A 16,719-nucleotide genomic window follows, 5' to 3' on the forward strand; every position below is an offset into this window, starting at 1 on the left:
AAATTGTATAAAGCAAGACATAAGTTAGGAAGGAGGATTACTCAAATAGGATGTGGAAATTCACTTCTAATAAAACAAGGGGATGTGAAGGTTAAATGCAAGAGCTCCCGCATCCTCCCTGTTTCTAATTACTGGGCAAGAGCGTGAGAGAGCCGTGCTCCTGATTGCAGCTGCCTGGTGACTGCAGCGAAAACCAAATCTTCTCTACTGTCTATTATAATGAAAGTGACCAGACCCTCAGGCACTCAGGCTCAGTGTTTCTCTTCCAAGAATTGGGCTGCATAACGACGGCCTCCGAGTTTAACATCCCCTTCCAGATGAATTAGACACGGTTATGATTTCGAGATCATAACAAAAGTTAGCCATCAGGGTGTATTGTCATGTCGCCAATATGTAAATGTGCACACCATGACTCGTGTTATAAACTGTCAATATCTTTCTTTAAAGCTCCATTTTAATGAGACTGTCAGTGCCTCCTGGCCAACAGCCCTTACAATGATGTACTGCGTAATAGTTACATAGGATTATCATTGAAAACTGTTTTTATAGTTGTAATGATAACTGCAAACCCCGTCCAATCGTCCGTCAGAGATTCATGTTCCCCCAAGTCTACTCCTTACCACTGGGGTTCTACCACAAACGGGGCAAAGCCTGCGAGCTAGTTCAGGAAGTCAACTCGAGCCCCAATGATACATTCGCACATAACGCCCCTCGCCAGTCTTGTAACCAACCAAACATAGTCCCCTGAATCTGGCGCTCTATTTAAGCTGTCAGATCTGCCTACCTCTACCTCGCTAATGCTGCTGCTGCTGCCTCCACGCTGCTACTGCGTTCACGTAGACGATGCTTGCCTGCCCCACCACCACCAACCCAGCTTCCACCGGTCGGCTCAGGGGGTTAGCTATCTAATCATCACTCCCGAGCCTAGATGCCAAACTCAAACTATATACTGCTATAGGCTATAAACATATGAATGAAACATGTGAGTTGTCTGACTGAACACTGTTTCTAGAGGCCTCACACCATGGATAACACCTGTCATGGTTATCAACAGGCGGTCGCAGGAAAATATAAGGGTTCTGAAAAATTGTAGCCAATTATTTAGTAAGCTTACTGAGGTAGAAAAGTGTTTGACGCTCTTATAGATCAAAATGCTGCCAGACATGTACTACTGAGAACTGGTTGTCCATTCTTCTCTTCTTCATTATTTCTCTTTAATAAGCAAAGTAAGCAGCCGATGTGCAGCTGCACACTGCTAACAAGGGACTGGATCCAAGTAAAGGCTACTGGGTGCTGCATTGCATGGAGGATGTTCCAACTGTAAATCACTGGGTGCTGCGTCACCGCTTGTTGGACCTTGTTGCACACGATTAGTTCCCATCCAGACAGATTTGTTAGCTTTTTTAAGAAATCTTCTAAAGCATTGTTTTCATGATTAATTTCCAGTTATTTGTTTAACACAACCAAGTAGAGATAAGTAGGCAACAAGTGCAAAATAACATGAAGCAATCATATTTCTTTGTAGTGCCACCCCCCCTCTAATTGTTCTTGTTGGTTACAATAGAGTGAGGTGTTGATTGCTAGCTCCTTACGCCTCATAACAAAACAGCAGCTGATCAGCAGCAATTGTATGGAGTAATGCAGTTTCGTCTAAATAAAAGTGAAAGGCATGTTATGAAAAGTCTTTATATATTCCACCCATAAACATTGCAACACAGCCACTTCGTATATTTTCTTGCCCTGGATGACACAAGGGGACAAAATTAAACTGCTGTGAGGAGAATTTATCTTATCAGATGGACTTAGTGTCGGGTTCATGCACCACATAGTTTGCATTAAATGTGTTACTCTCCCTCAGTTTCGAAACCTCACTCAAACACAAAATATGTTTAAAATGTGACCTCTTGTTTTAGTTTAGTTTGAAGCAGAAGGTTCCTGTATACCATTGGGAATTGTATTGTTTAGTTTAAATATTCCTTGAATCATCTTCTTCTTAAATTTGAGGCTTTTTCTCTTTTCAATGTCATAGGACCTATCGATCATTAACTTTTCACGTAAGCAGACAATGTAAAGATAAGTGTGTTTCCAGCATCCATATAATTGCAATGAATATAAATGAGCTTGCAAATTAGCCTTATTGTGAATACTTACGGTTGATAAAATTGACCTATACCAAATGATATGTTGGATAAAAGATAGACACACTGTATAAAACAGCAAGTCCGCAAATTCAGATAACAGTGCTGCTGGGATACAGCAACATGCAAATTCCACACAAAAGGTCGGAGATAAGCACCAAACCTGCCCTAAGGCAGCTACATATTGAGCCACACTGCCACTATCCCATTAAATGTTACCCTTTATCTGGAAACTCCCTGACCCCTTCATTATCTGGTGTTTGGACCTCTTTAGCATCCATTGTTAGCAAACTCAAAAATAAAGATAGCCTAAAAATGCATGGACACATTTCTAACAATGCTGGACATTTTGAGCTTTGTCAACATAGGTATTATAGCAGGGCTCTTGTATTGGACTGCATTAGATTGTGTAACCTTCTTAATAATGGCCACCAAGTGTACACTCAGCTCTATGTCTCTTTTGGCCTTTTTTGCTTTCTGGGCAGACAAAACCATAAGAATACCAGCACTACTAATAATAATAATCATACATCAATCAATGCAGCTCACCTGTGCTATGAGAAGCTAATTGGTGTATGCTGTCTCTCCAATGAAAAAGAGTCAAAGAATTCAAAGTGTCACACTTCCACATTTATCCAGCTAAAAAGGCAAACGTAAAAACTTAAAAATTCAGGCACACCAATACACAGACACATTAAATCATCTGTTTTGCAAATTTTAAGACGCAAATAAGAGAAGAAAAAATGCATTTTAGCAGTGTATTACTGTTCAAAAATGATACTTCAATGCTTTTAACTTCACTCTTTGTTCAAGCTTACACCTCATGCAGGAAAGTGCAATTGACAACCCCATTATCTGTCATTCCGATCCCATGAATGAAGATCACAGAATAAACGTAAGCTCCAATATCCAACATAATTCTTCATGACTTGTTTAATCCAGCCAACCACTGGTTTGCAGCCTGATACACCAAAGTGAACAAAAGCCTCTTGCTACACACACACACACACACCCACACACACACACACACACACACACACACACACACACACACACACACACACACACACACACACACACACAGCAATACACTGATAGACTGAGGAAGGTCGCCATCAGCTGAATTGTGTATCTGTTGGTGCTGTGCAGGGATTGGGTAATGCAATTGAAATTAATTTCCCAACATTATTAATGCTTTTGTCATGTCAAAGGCTAAATGTATGAAAATAACACATCAAATAAATTATCTTTAAAAGTTAGTTTTGATTAATGGTCGATCCAACTAACCATTTTACAGAGTAATGCATCCATCAAAAAAAATAAATGATCTCTATATTCCTATTTCCTTTCGGACACATCGCATAGTTATTTAGACACAGTCTCCATCGACACTCACACCCTGCACAACTGCATATTCCTAATTTAAATTAATTTACAGTTTCTTAAGATTGCTTTGTTTGGAAGCAATTTATAAAACAATAACACAATGTGGACAAACAATTAATCATCTGTGATATTTGTCATAATCATGGTCATTTTGTGATCATAAGAATTGTTTCTCGTTTCATAATCTCTATTTATTGACTGCACTGCTTCTTGTTTACAACCCCTGTTGTTTATGCTGTGCATTATTGAATGTATGTTTTGCCCTTCAAACAAAGATAACCAGTCAGAACTACTTCTTTCACCTTATTCAAAGCTCTCAAAATACACATACCATCACATCTGTTCTGACAGATATTATATAAATGACGCTCTTTTGGCTCCCCTGTTGAACATGAGAAAAACAGGTCCAGCCCCTCATATCTGGGTAGTTGTATTTAGATGCTAGTGAGAGCCCCAATGTGCTGACTTTGCTTAACTTCCTAGCTGGAGGGCAGGATGCCCGACACACTGTGTGCAGCCGTGTGTGATTCAGCTCTATAAAGAGGTTTTCCATGAACGGATAGAACATGCAAATGAGTTTCTAGTACTCTTGGCAGGTAAAAGGATTTCAGAGAGGGTTGTGTTTGAAATCATATCTTTCTATTTGGATTTTCATAAGCCCACTATGGGCACAATTTCTCTCAGGATGCAGTTGCACAGGCAAACATGTCACCATTCTTTCCGCTATTTTATGTCCATCAGAAATGTGTTTAAAATAGTATTTCACCCTTAAAATGAACCTTTGTACATCAATTACTCTCTTTGTTTTACCTGTAATGCATTAGGAAAACATTATGTTGGTCGCATGCCTCCACGGTGAATCCAAAGAAGCAGAAAAGTCTTGATGAATTGAAGTAAATCTCTTTTTAAAGATATCTCTTGGGCCAGAGAGTGCATTTATGGATAGATGCAGTGTTGAAAGGGGGGAGACAGTGGGGAGGACATTGCCTGATCTTTCTGGGAGCCAGATCAAACTCACACACTGGGCAGCAGAGAACGTATGTGAGCCGCCAGCTCTGACCACTGAGCTATCTGGTGGCCCATGAAGGCCTCTTTTAATGAAGGCAAAACTATATCATAACGCAGTTTACAAACTCTCACACAGCTAGTGCAGTATAATCCTAGTGTCGTCTCTGCAGTCATATGCTAAATACTTTGTGCTAAAAAATGTGCTTTTCCCTAAATCTTATCTCACCCTTCTGCCACAGACCCGCCTGCATGCTGTAAGGCAATTCAACATTGTAACTGTAAGTGGGAATGTAATATATCTTGGAGTCCATATAGAAGCATTAAAGATAAGATACACAAATTCTATTTGTTTATTAAATGAAACTGGCCTTTTTTCTACCTTGTACATTTTACACGAACAGATCATTGAACATAAAATGGCCATGGACCATCATTGTTCCCCAATTGATACGACATGTGACATTTTGTCATGGGTTGCCCTTCAGCTCCATGTGTCAGGTCAATGTGAGCTACCACTGAACAGGACTTCTGGCTAATAACTGAGCCATTGACAGGCTGATGGAGGATCCTGTAGAAGTAGTGTATTCAACAATATTGTAGTCAAATAAATATGTTTCTAGTTGAGAAGTCCTTTGACTTGGATTGTTATAGCTGTGAAAAGTTTATAGGGACGATTTGCAGCTCTTAGATACAGTGGGGCAAAAAAGTATTTAGTCAGCCACCAATTGTGCAAGTTCTCCCATTTAAAAAGATGAGAGAGGCCTGTAATTTTTATCATAGGTATACCTCAACTATGAGAGACAGAATGAGGGAAACAATCCAGGAAATCACATTGTCTGATTTTTAAAGAATTTATTTTCAAATTATTGTGGAAAATAAGTATTTGGTCAATAACAAAAGTTCATCTCAATACTTTGTTATATACCCTTTGTTGGCAATGACAGAGGTCAAACGTTTTCTGTAAGTCTTCACAAGGTTTTCACACACTGTTGCTGGTATTTTGGCCCATTCCTCCATGCAGATCTCCTCTAAAGCAGTGATGTTTTGGGGCTGTCGCTGGGCAACACGGACTTTCAACTCCCTCCAAAGATTTTCTATGGGGTTGAGATCTGGAGACTGGCTAGGCCACTCCGGGACCTTGAAATGCTTCTTACGAAGCCACTCCTTCGTTGCCCTGGCGGTGTGTTTGGGATCATTGTCATGCTGAAAGACCCAGCCACACTTCATCTTCAGTGCCCTTGCTGATGGAAGGAGGTTTTCACTCAAAATCTCACGATACATGGCCCCATTCATTCTTTCCTTTACACGGATCAGTCGTCCTGGTCCCTTTGCAGAAAAACAGCCCCAAAGCATGATGTTTCCACCCCCATGCTTCACAGTAGGTATGGTGTTCTTTGGATGCAACTCTGCATTCTTTCTCCTCCAAACATGACGAGTTGAGTTTTTACCAAAAAGTTCTATTTTGGTTTCATCTGACCATATGACATTCTCCCAATCCTCTTCTGGATCATCCAAATGCCCTCTAGCAAACTTCAGACGGGCCTGGACATGTACTGGCTTAAGCAGGGGGACACGTCTGGAACTGCAGGATTTTAGTCCCTGGCGGCGTAGTGTGTTACTGATGGTAGCCTCTGTTACTTTGGTCCCAGCTCTCTGCAGGTCATTCACTAGGTCCCCCCGTGTGGTTCTGGGATTTTTGCTCACCGTTCTTGTGATCATTTTGACCCCACGGGGTGAGATCTTGCGTGGAGCCCCAGATGGAGGGAGATTAGCAGTGGTCTTGTATGTCTTTCATTTTCTAATAATTGCTCCCACAGTTGATTTCTTCACACCAAGCTGCTTACCTATTGCAGATTCAGTTTTCCCAGCCTGGTGCACGTCTACAATTTTGTCTCTGGTCTCCTTTGACAGCTCTTTGGTTTTGGCCATAGTGGAGTTTGGAGTATGACTGTTTGAGGTTGTGGACAGGTGTCTTTTATACTGATAACGAGTTCAAAAAGGTGCCATTAATACAGGTAACGAGTGGAGGACAGAGGAGCCTCTTAAAGAAGAAGTTACAGGTCTGTGAGAGCCAGAAATCTTGCTTGTTTGTAGGTGACCAAATACTTATTTTACCGAGGAATTTACCAATTAATTCATTAAAAATCCTACAATGTGATTTCCTGGATTTTTTTTCTCATTTTGTCTCTCATAGTTGAGGTATACCTATGATGAAAATTACAGGCCTCTCTCATCTTTTTAAATGGGAGAACTTGCACAATTGGTGGCTGACTAAATACTTTTTTGCCCCACTGTATATGTTTTCTTTCAACAGGGAAGCATCTTGGTCTGGGAACAGGGGATGAGTTTTTGGTATAAAGACTTTAAAACATTTGTATTATTATATTAGATATCGCCTTCAGTTCAACAGACACAGAATGAATAACATGTCTGGCTGCAGCAGAGGTGCACTGTGGGACTCAGCTTATCATTTCAATGCAAATATTTATAATTCTTTTTTTTTTCTTAACAGCTTTTTAGTAAATGGTTGAACAAGGGTTAAAAACATTGCAGGGTTGAGGAAAACAGTTGGAAACTAAACAGTGAGCCAAAATTAATGCTTTTTTGAAATGTTTTAAGAAATTATTCAAAGGGTTGTGAGTGATTCTGCAAATCTCAATCACTCAGGCAGGGAATTGTATAGCTAAGAAGCTAAAATATCAAAATAAAATGACACACAACACTACAAATGTCTCATACATCGCTGAAAATGTATGTTAAAGTACATATAACGCAGAGTATACACACTGTAAGACATTTCAGGTCAGTTCAACTTGCAAATGAAGGTTCACCTGCTGCCTTAAAACTGCAAGTTAACTCAATTTAAGATTACCTTTGTTTCAACTCTGAAAATAAAGTTCAAAAGGTTGATTATACTACACTGTTCTAGTTGTCACAATGTTGTTTTTTAAGTTGTCAAAGTTGACTTAACTTTTAATCACTTGTAATGTTAACTTGATACCATTAGTTGAAACAAAATATAGTTATACATCATTGATACATGAAAACTTTTAATCACATCTTGTTTAAACTTGATACTGTGAGTTAAAACAACATTTTTTTTAAACATTATCAATACAATAACATTCTTTAGCTAGTAAAACAAACAGATATTTCATTATTATTGTAACTCACAGTTCTGAGTTAAACTAACTTAGCCGTATTTATACGACTCCCCATTTAAAGTTAAGAGGATTAAAATTCTAAATTTGTTTCAACTTGCATGGTAAATGACAGAGCTTCACACTGAATTCTTGCATTTGTCCAAGAACATTTATTTTATAAATACATTTATATAAACTTTAACAGAAGTTAAAGGTTTTAACATGCCATACCCAATGTATGTCTCTGTAATGTACAGAGGGTGGACTTGCAGACAGACAAGACAGTCAGACAGAGGGTGGACTTGCAGACAGACAAGACAGACAGACAGAGGGTGGACTTGCAGACAGACAAGACAGACAGACAGAGGGTGGACTTGCAGACAGACAAGACAGACAGACAGAGGGTGGACTTGCAGACAGACAGACAGAGGGTGGACTTGCAGACAGACAAGACAGACAGACAGAGGGTGGACTTGCAGACAGACAAGACAGACAGACAGAGGGTGGACTTGCAGGCAGACAAGACAGACAGACAGAGGGTGGACTTGCAGACAGACAAGACAGACAGACAGAGGGTGGACAGACAGACAGACAGACAGACAGAGGGTGGACTGACAGAGGGTGGACTGACAGACAGACAGAGGGTGGACTTGCAGACAGACAGCGAGACAGAGGGTGGACTCGTAGAAAGAAAGAAGGTGAGGTGGGGTTGAACAATGAGGTATGTGAGATAGTAAACAGATAATCATAAAATCTCGACATGAATATGAACAATGTGGAACATTGATACATCTTAAACATGTCTTGGCATCAAAACAGGCCTCACTGAGGTTGACAACCGAGAGTGCTGGGGAAAGGGGGACAGATGGGCAGGTGTCATAAGAGGCAAAAAGTGAGATAACCGGTCCATATCGTCATATGAACAAAAACAATGGTGTACATTATAAATACTTACTTACTTATCCTCACTTAAATTTGTGTTAATTGAACACAATTTTAAAACTGTCAATGAGAGAATAAGTATGGCAAAGTTGTACAGAGGAAAAATGTGGTATACGCAGAGCTTTACAAAACATCAACATCCACGTCTAAAAGATTCTTTAACCACAATTCGAAACAAGTTTGTTTTCATTATACCTCAAAATGTTTTGCACATTTGAACTATTTTAGATTTTTCAACAATTTCAGATTTTTCAACTTCACAAGTGACACATTTGTCACGCATACCTGACTTGTGCTGAACAAACTAAGCCGATGAAAACCTGTATGCTAGTGTAAAGAACAAGGCAAGCTTCCCAAATAACTGCTGCCTCCTAGTAGTTGCTTGACGAGTGCATTTCTTTGTTTACATGCGATATCTAAGCAGTTTATTTCTGAGTCCATGGATTCTGGCTGAACATTGGTCCGGTTTAATGTTCATGACAACCCTCTGCAGGAACTCAAAAGAATACTTCATATTACGTGGGTACTCAAGGTTTAGGCAGTAGATTGCACCCAGTAACATGGCAAAGCCTGTGGACACATCTCGGAGGTCATGTAGGATGATCTTCTCCTCTACTACCAGAGCCACGTTGAAAACATCCAATGGAAATGCATCATGCAGAGGGCCTTCGTGTCCAATCAACAGTCCAACTTGCATCCCGCTCATTAGCACGTCAAGGGTTTCACCATGAGCCTGAAAACATAAAGACAAAAACACACATCTTAACTGACTGACTTAAACATCACTGCTAGGCTAATAGAGAAAGGCTACAAATGTCTTTGACATTAATTGAGTGAGTGTTGTCATTGCCTTTCTGAATGTTCATTGTTAAGCCCAAATAATAAAACAAACCAACAGTAATTTTGGCCACTAGGAGGAGCTAAACTGAGAGAAAATGTACTGAATGTTCTCTATTTCTCAAAAATGTAGTATATTCTGATTTTAAGTATGAATAAGAATTCAATGTTATATACATTGCATTTGAAATGAAAGAATGATTATAATAGACTATGCATCATACAGCTACATGCACATGGACAGAAACTCCGGGACACACCTCTTAACTAGCATATAACATGTGGTCCAAAAAAATAAATCTAGGATGTAGCCTACTACTTTATCATCTCAGCAAACCCTTCTCTGATATACTATACTATATATAGTATATACTATACTAAGCTATTTTAAAAAGTAGCCTAATGTGATAAGTTAACATTACATTATTTAAAAACAATATAAGTCTGGATATTTTATTACATATTGGTTAAGTTACTGCATTTTAGGTTTCATTACATTTTCAATTTAAATTAAGGGCACATTTCATTAATTTTTCACTCATTTACTATTTTATTTGTAAAAAATTACCCCTTACGACTTATGAAAATAAAAAATGTTAAAACAAAACAATGTAATATAAAATGTGTAAATACGGTGTCTTACATCACACATCCTGATTATGTCAGAGGAATCTTCTGCAAGGTAGCATGGAAGACCAAGTAGGACAGCTGTTCTTTTGTTTTGGTTCGTGTCCTACAAGAACAAGACAAGAGTTTGTGAATAAGATACCCAAGCCAGAATACAAATTTTAGTACATTAACAAGAAATGATTTCTGTGCAGTACATACCTCCTTTTGAAGACAACTCAGAACACTGCTCAGGCGCACCCTCCTGCCTGATGCAGCAGCTTCTCCGTACATCTGTAGAACATCTGGCACCAAGGCATCAAGTCCATCCAGGAATGACTCCAGCAGGTCTTTGGTGACGATTCTACTGAACTCAGCACTGAGCTGAAACCAATAATATTACAGCAGAGAAAAGGGCAATGAGTGAGGGAAAATAAGAGCAGCATAGCATGTCTAAGGGACACAAGGGAAACACAAATATGATTGCAACATATAGTGCATAGTTTGACTACCTAAAACAACAAAATATAGGATTTCTATGCTGTACTCAGTTGGCAAAGAATTACCTGTCTCTCACTAAACAATGCAGGCCATCTGTCCTTGACTGCAGCAATGAGTGGCTCGTCACCAATGATCTCTTGTCTTCGCTGGGAGAATGTTGCAGTCATCAATTCATCGAGCAGGTGCAAATCTGGCTCTCTCTTCTGCACTTCCAAAAGCATGGTCTCACGATCCTTCTCTGATTTAACAGTAGTTTGTCCATCAGGTGGCTCTGGTAAGTAGTGGATCTCTCCCTTTTTTGCCTTCTTGACTGGCTTGGTGTTTCCCTGTCTTTTTCTTTTATTTACAAGAACTTCAGGGCATCCAGCTGCCATCATCCTCTGACGGTAATTGCCCATCTTGAATATCAGGCTGAATCTCCAGCAGTACCATCCTTTACCTGAACCCGGCTCCCTGAGACAAGGATGCTTTGCAACAAGAGCTTTGGCTACGCTTTCTAAATTGTCTTTACTTGGATAGCAAGTGATTCTGGTTATGCTATCAGCCAGTCTGTCCAGTATTTTACTCTTCACACTCTTTGAGATGACCGTCACAGCTCCATCCTTGGCATAGGCATCATTTGCTACCCTCAGCTGAAACTCAACGTCATGGGAGAAATCTGAAATAACAAAGGGATCAGGCCATTCTGAAGAATCACCACTACTAGGGGGCTCGGGGCTTGCACTATTCTGGGAACTAAGGCTTGCAGTATCTAATGTCGAGTCAGAAACTGGTTCAGAAAACGTGAACAGAACTTTCAGTGTGGCTCGTTCAGTTGGTAGGTCCTTGATGTCTGTCAAATTGCAGAGCTCATTCCCAAAGTCTGGATCTTCAAACTGTAAAAGGAACTTCCCACGGAGGCCCAGAGTGTTGCCCAGAACTACACATAGCTCATCAACTGATGGGGGAACCTCCTGTAGGGTGACACGTCTTATTTCCTGAGGTGAGACGATGACTCTGAGAAGCATCATTGATGAGATACCAAGAACTGAAACACAGTGAACAAACAAGAAAACGCTTCATTAAACAGTAAATAACATAAATCTAAAAGAAGCTGTGAATGGAGTTAAAACAGCAGAGAGATTACAACAGATAGGGAGGGTGAATTCAGAGATCAGGTAGCCATTTCTACACTACATCGTTATATAGCAAATAGTGTCGTCTAACCTTTAAAGTGCAGTTTATATCCCGTTATGTGGTCCAAAGATTAAGAGTTTGTTTAAATTTATGACAAACCAACCCAATCAAATATTACCTTAATGTAACATGAATGTCCTTGGAGTGACGAGCAGCTTTTCTTCAACAGGGTATGCAGCAAGGGGAATGTAGTCATTCAGACGGTCCGGATCAATGACCACAATTGTTGCAGGATCTCTTCTGGCAAGCTGGTAACACCTGAAATGCTCTTGGAAGGTCGCTGTGAATAGTTCAGTAATGAATGATATGTAACCATCCACTACACAGATCTCCAATACTCTCCCAAAATCTGGCAGTCCACACGTCTGTCCAACTGAGAGTACCATGCCTTTAGAATATTTTGTCCCATTCAAGTAAGCAATGGAGGTGAGTGAAACAGAGTCCAGACCTTCAAACTTATTCCATACAGCCTCTCTGATTGCAGCATCTAGGATGCCCACAGACACAACTGATACTCGTCCAGTCTCAATGCTTGGCTTGAAAATAGTTGGCATCTCCAAGTAATATGACAACATCAGTTGATGTCTTGTGGCCAACGTGTGCAGAATATTTTTGAAATTGCCAGTATTGTGAACCATTCTTTTAAAAAAGAATGTTTTGCCTCAAATCGTATTGTCCAGAACTCAATTAATGGTCCAAATTTCTGAATCAGAACAGGATAATGTTCAAGATAATGATGTTTAGGGCGTAATTTAGTACCAGGAAATAATTCTAAGAGCAACTGTCTGTGGTCAGAAATTTTGGCTTGTAGGTAGCACAGGGTTTCTGTTGTGAAAGAGGGGCTTGATAACACCTCCACAATGTCTTTCAGTTCAAGGATCACAGACCAAGTCTTTTCACTCTCTGGAACATGATGGCCAATCAACAGTGGAAGAAATCTCAGAAGTGCCCAGTTCTCGTGTCCGTTGCCACCAATTGTTCTTTTTTTTGAAAAGTTTGTTGGTATTGTCTGAGGCCTGTTAGTTTTGTCAGAAAACTGAAAAGGAAATGATGCTATTCTATCATTAAGATCATTCAATGTGAAATACTTTTTAGCAATAAGATCTGAAAGACATATGCATAGTTCCACAGGTACAATTCCCTCCAATAAATCGTGCAGAAAATCAGGTGGAAAACCTTTTACAGGATGAAAGTGGGCAAGTCTGCTTAAAGGACAGTCTCTCTTCAAACCATGAACACACGAGGCATTAGTTGTGTTAAGCACATTAATGGCTTCATCAAACAGTTCTGGTGTTCTCAAAGTAAATGCCCCACTTCTGACATCATGATGCTGAATATCTTTAAGGTTAGCCAAACAAAATCTGCAAAATTTCTCCACGTTGAAAGACTCTTGGTATCCAGCAAGGGAGTGTGCACCTAAGTTATCGGCAGACACATACAAAACAGTACCTTTGACACAAGACCCAAGTCTTTTCACAAATACACCAGTCGTCTCTAAATGCTGAAGGTCTCTAATCAGAGGCTCCAAAACTTTGCTGTAACCATATTGTTTTATATGTACAGTTTTGCACAATGCAGCTAGATAAATTGATGATAATGTTGATCTAAGTCTTATGGGTAAGTTAGCTATCACCCAATATATACCACACAACTTATGTTTCTTTCTTGAAGTTCCCAATGGATTACAGATTTCAAAATCATCAATGTATAAGCCAAGAGCTATGCCTAATTCTTCAGCAAAAAGTTTGTTTTCTTTAAAGTATTCACCATCTTGAAATGAGCAGTAATGACCTTCCTGTCCATTGGATCTCTGTAATTTCTCTAGAATCTCACTTCTTTCCAACAACTTACTTAACAAATCTAAAATAGGAACATAAACAAATGAATGATTTTTTTCTTGTGGATTTAGCACATATTCAACCGGTTCAATCACTGTAAAAATCTTTCTGTAAAATGACTGCCTTTTACGTTCTGTGCCCAAAGGCCCTGCTCTTGAAAGAAATTTGAGTGGGTTCAACGATTGTATTTCATCAGACAATGATGTTACAACAGAGGCATCAGCTGCACAGTTATTTTCCTCCAAAACTTTCTCTATAATTGTTTTAATATTTTTATAAGCAAAGTCTCCAATGTCAAATAACTCATCAATTACTTCCTGTACTGCAGAATTTGAAACATGCAGAATTGTTTGCATACGGATAAATAAAGATGCCAACTGACGTTTAATTGCCTCTCCATTTTCAAGAGGAGGTACACCCTCGGGTACTGAATCATATGAAGTTGATGCCTCAGTCCCAGAAACAGAATCCTCTTCTAGCACTGCATTTGTAAGTGCATGGTGTACAAAAAGCTCTGGTCTTAAACTGTTTAAGGTGGACAACCTATGATAGCGACTTCTATGAGAAGTAAATGTTGACAGTACATTGGACTTGAAAGAGCAACCTGCAAACGGACATTTAACTGTTTCCCTGTTCCTCAAATGAGTCTTCAGATGGGCACAATATTTGATAATGTTACTAGGCTCTGAGAATGTACACAAATCACAGCATAACTTGGTCACAATTTTATGACCTTTTGAATGTTCTTTCAAGTGGTTTTTAAGTTCAGTTTGGGTTTGAAATGTGTTCAAACAGTCTTGATAAATGCAGACAAGGCCTGAACACCTCCGGTGATGTCCATGATGCTCTTTATAATGCTGTATTATTTTTCCTTGGCCACTGGAGGAAAAGGCACAAAACTTACATTTCCACATGAACTGGACGTGCTTGAATTCTGTGAACAGAAAAATTAAAAATGAAATTAACATAACATTTATTTAGACAATTAGTGGTTAAGAACAGTTATCTATTAACTACAAAAAAACAACAACAACTATAAACCAATATTCTATGTTATTTTCAATTACATTTAGTTTATTGGATTACGTTTAGCTAACACTTATGCAGTATGATTCAACAACCCTGCAAGAATTACAACCTTTATGGTGTTTAAAATATTCAGTTTGGGTTTGTTATAAGTAGTGTTGCTGTTAATTTTGAAGACTGTAAATTGTGATGTTGAATATTACATTATAAACTGAATAAAACAAAAACACAAATCAATATTATTTTTCAATTCATCAGTAGTGCCAACATGAGTTAAGTAGGCTCTAAAACCTCCAACCTGTTGATAATGATTAGTTAAGCATTTAATATCCTATCCTTCCTTTCCTACCTCTCTGACTAAACATTAAAATAAATATATTTTACAATCTGTTCAACTCAATGGTTTAAACTGGTAAACAGCCCTGTGCCATCACAGATCCTCTCCTCTGTCATCAGCCTACTCCTCTGTCAACCAAAGTAATAATTCAACAGTTCTCAGACACTTAACGTTAGTTAAAACTATATATTTTTTATCTATAAATGACGTTCATTTTCAGTTAATTCATCAAATTGCAAGCTGTCATGGGTAGATGTGTTCGAGCGACTTGAACTTGGTGGTAAACACCAAGGAAAATGATGGGATCGTTTATTTTCCCAAATGAAGGCCCATAAGGCAATAAAAATGAAAACAGCTTTAAACAGCTACCATTCTCCCTCTATAAACTAGAAAACCTTTAAGCACGTAAACAGTGTACTATTGCTCCTATTTTGGCATAGCCAAAATATATAAAAACAGCAATAAAAATAATTACGACAACACAGGGTCACTTCCGGTTTACCCGGAAGTCGTGACGTGAATTTAAACCGCGTTGACGCGGCACGCAACCCCAAATACAAACACCAGACGAGGCTGGTGAGACGAACATTTACGCTGTGTTAACATGTAACTAAACTAAATAAACGGACATGGAATTTAACAACGACATACTTGTTTGAGTGGTTATTGCAAAAGAACAGGTGACGTTAATGGTAAATGGTATTAAACAGAAAGTTGTAATGCTGGTACTTGCAAGATTATAATAAACTGCCGTAGCGGGTATGATAAATGACATGGTTGATAAACGATTTGAAAACAGTATGAAGATAACGGAACACATAGACAAACACACAGGCAACATTTACACTCAGTCTCTTAATAATGTCCTGGGTAGCGATACGCTACCGTGACGGTCTCCATCTGTCTGTGTAAAACATACCGGTAATAGGGGACCGAGGAAAACAGCGCATGCTGCTCATTATTAATTATCGGCATAATATCCATGTTAAAACAACTTTACTAAATGAATTGGAGTAACTAGTCAATATAAAATACAAAGAGTGAGCAAAGCACGAGCACGAAGTGACAGCAGCCCTAACACGCAGCCTCAACCGTTAGGTGGCTAACTAGCAAACTAGCTAACTCATGTCGGGCTCGAATAAAAACTAATGTTGCAGTCACATTTTCCAGGCTATTAAAAAAGCACAACCTACACATTTAACGTTATTACGTTACTACACATGAGGTTAATGTTAAAAGACTTAATTAGAGATAATTAAACTCACCTGCTGTTCCTCAGCCTCGTGTAAAAAAAATCTGCTTCGACACGTTCACCACTCGTCACTTCGGTCCCCGCGTCGTGTTACTCCGCCTCGGTTCTAGGCCGTTGTCAGGCATAGTCTCTTCCCGCGTGTCGAAGTAGTCCTTGATCATTTACTACAAAGTGTCTGTATTTCGATATGATATATGACTTATCTGCGGTGTTTAAATTATTCTGTTCATGCTTCAACCTTGCCATGAATTAAAGAAGACAATTAAACTCAAAAGTCCAAATATTAATTTTGTAGCTCCCATTGGCCCACTCCCGCCTTTTCCCCCACGCCCCGCCCCCCCATCTGATAACTTTGAAACCCAAGTTCAATCAACACATACTGATCTGATAACATTTTCAAATAGTCAACACAATTAATAACAGTAAGTTCTACTTTTTAAAACTCACGCAGATGAGTTCAAAATCCAAAACTTGTTAGAGCTCTTTGTGTTAAAGAGAGGAAGTAAGTGGACTTAACTAAACAGAGCTG

General features: G+C 39.1%; 1 protein-coding gene across 3 annotated transcripts; it reads right to left on the reverse strand.

The window, feature by feature from the left end:
- Nucleotides 1-7,822: 7,822 nt before the first annotated feature.
- Nucleotides 7,823-16,719, reverse strand: LOC134880655 (uncharacterized). 3 transcript variants are annotated; one of them, XR_010167955.1, is made up of 6 exons: nucleotides 16,204-16,719; nucleotides 11,856-14,509; nucleotides 10,627-11,588; nucleotides 10,283-10,444; nucleotides 10,098-10,187; nucleotides 7,823-9,350 (listed from the first exon to the last, which is right to left on the reverse strand). XR_010167955.1 is itself a non-coding variant. In XM_063907666.1 (5 exons), exons 2-5 carry the CDS (start codon nucleotides 11,569-11,571, stop codon nucleotides 9,021-9,023), a joined length of 1,527 nt encoding a protein of 508 aa, XP_063763736.1. In that variant the 5' UTR covers nucleotides 11,572-11,588; nucleotides 11,856-12,366; the 3' UTR covers nucleotides 7,823-9,020. The 3 variants fall into 3 exon arrangements, 1 of the variants encoding a protein (XP_063763736.1); XR_010167954.1 differs by having other exon boundaries at nucleotides 11,856-16,719; XM_063907666.1 differs by lacking the exon at nucleotides 16,204-16,719 and having other exon boundaries at nucleotides 11,856-12,366.

Source organism: Eleginops maclovinus, chromosome 18 (assembly GCF_036324505.1).
Source record: "Eleginops maclovinus isolate JMC-PN-2008 ecotype Puerto Natales chromosome 18, JC_Emac_rtc_rv5, whole genome shotgun sequence".
NCBI lineage: Eukaryota > Metazoa > Chordata > Actinopteri > Perciformes > Eleginopidae > Eleginops > Eleginops maclovinus.

What these genes read in the sequence shown, in the direction of transcription:
- LOC134880655 (XM_063907666.1), bottom strand. Translation starts at nt 11,571, where the DNA reads ATGATGCTTCTCAGAGTCATCGTCTCACCTCAGGAAATAAGACGTGTC. An exon ending in CATTGTTTAGTGAGAGACAG is followed by an intron (nt 10,445 to 10,626) that starts GTAATTCTTTGC and finishes TATTGGTTTCAG; the next exon opens with CTCAGTGCTGAGTTCAGTAG. An exon ending in TGAGTTGTCTTCAAAAGGAG is followed by an intron (nt 10,188 to 10,282) that starts GTATGTACTGCA and finishes TTGTTCTTGTAG; the next exon opens with GACACGAACCAAAACAAAAG.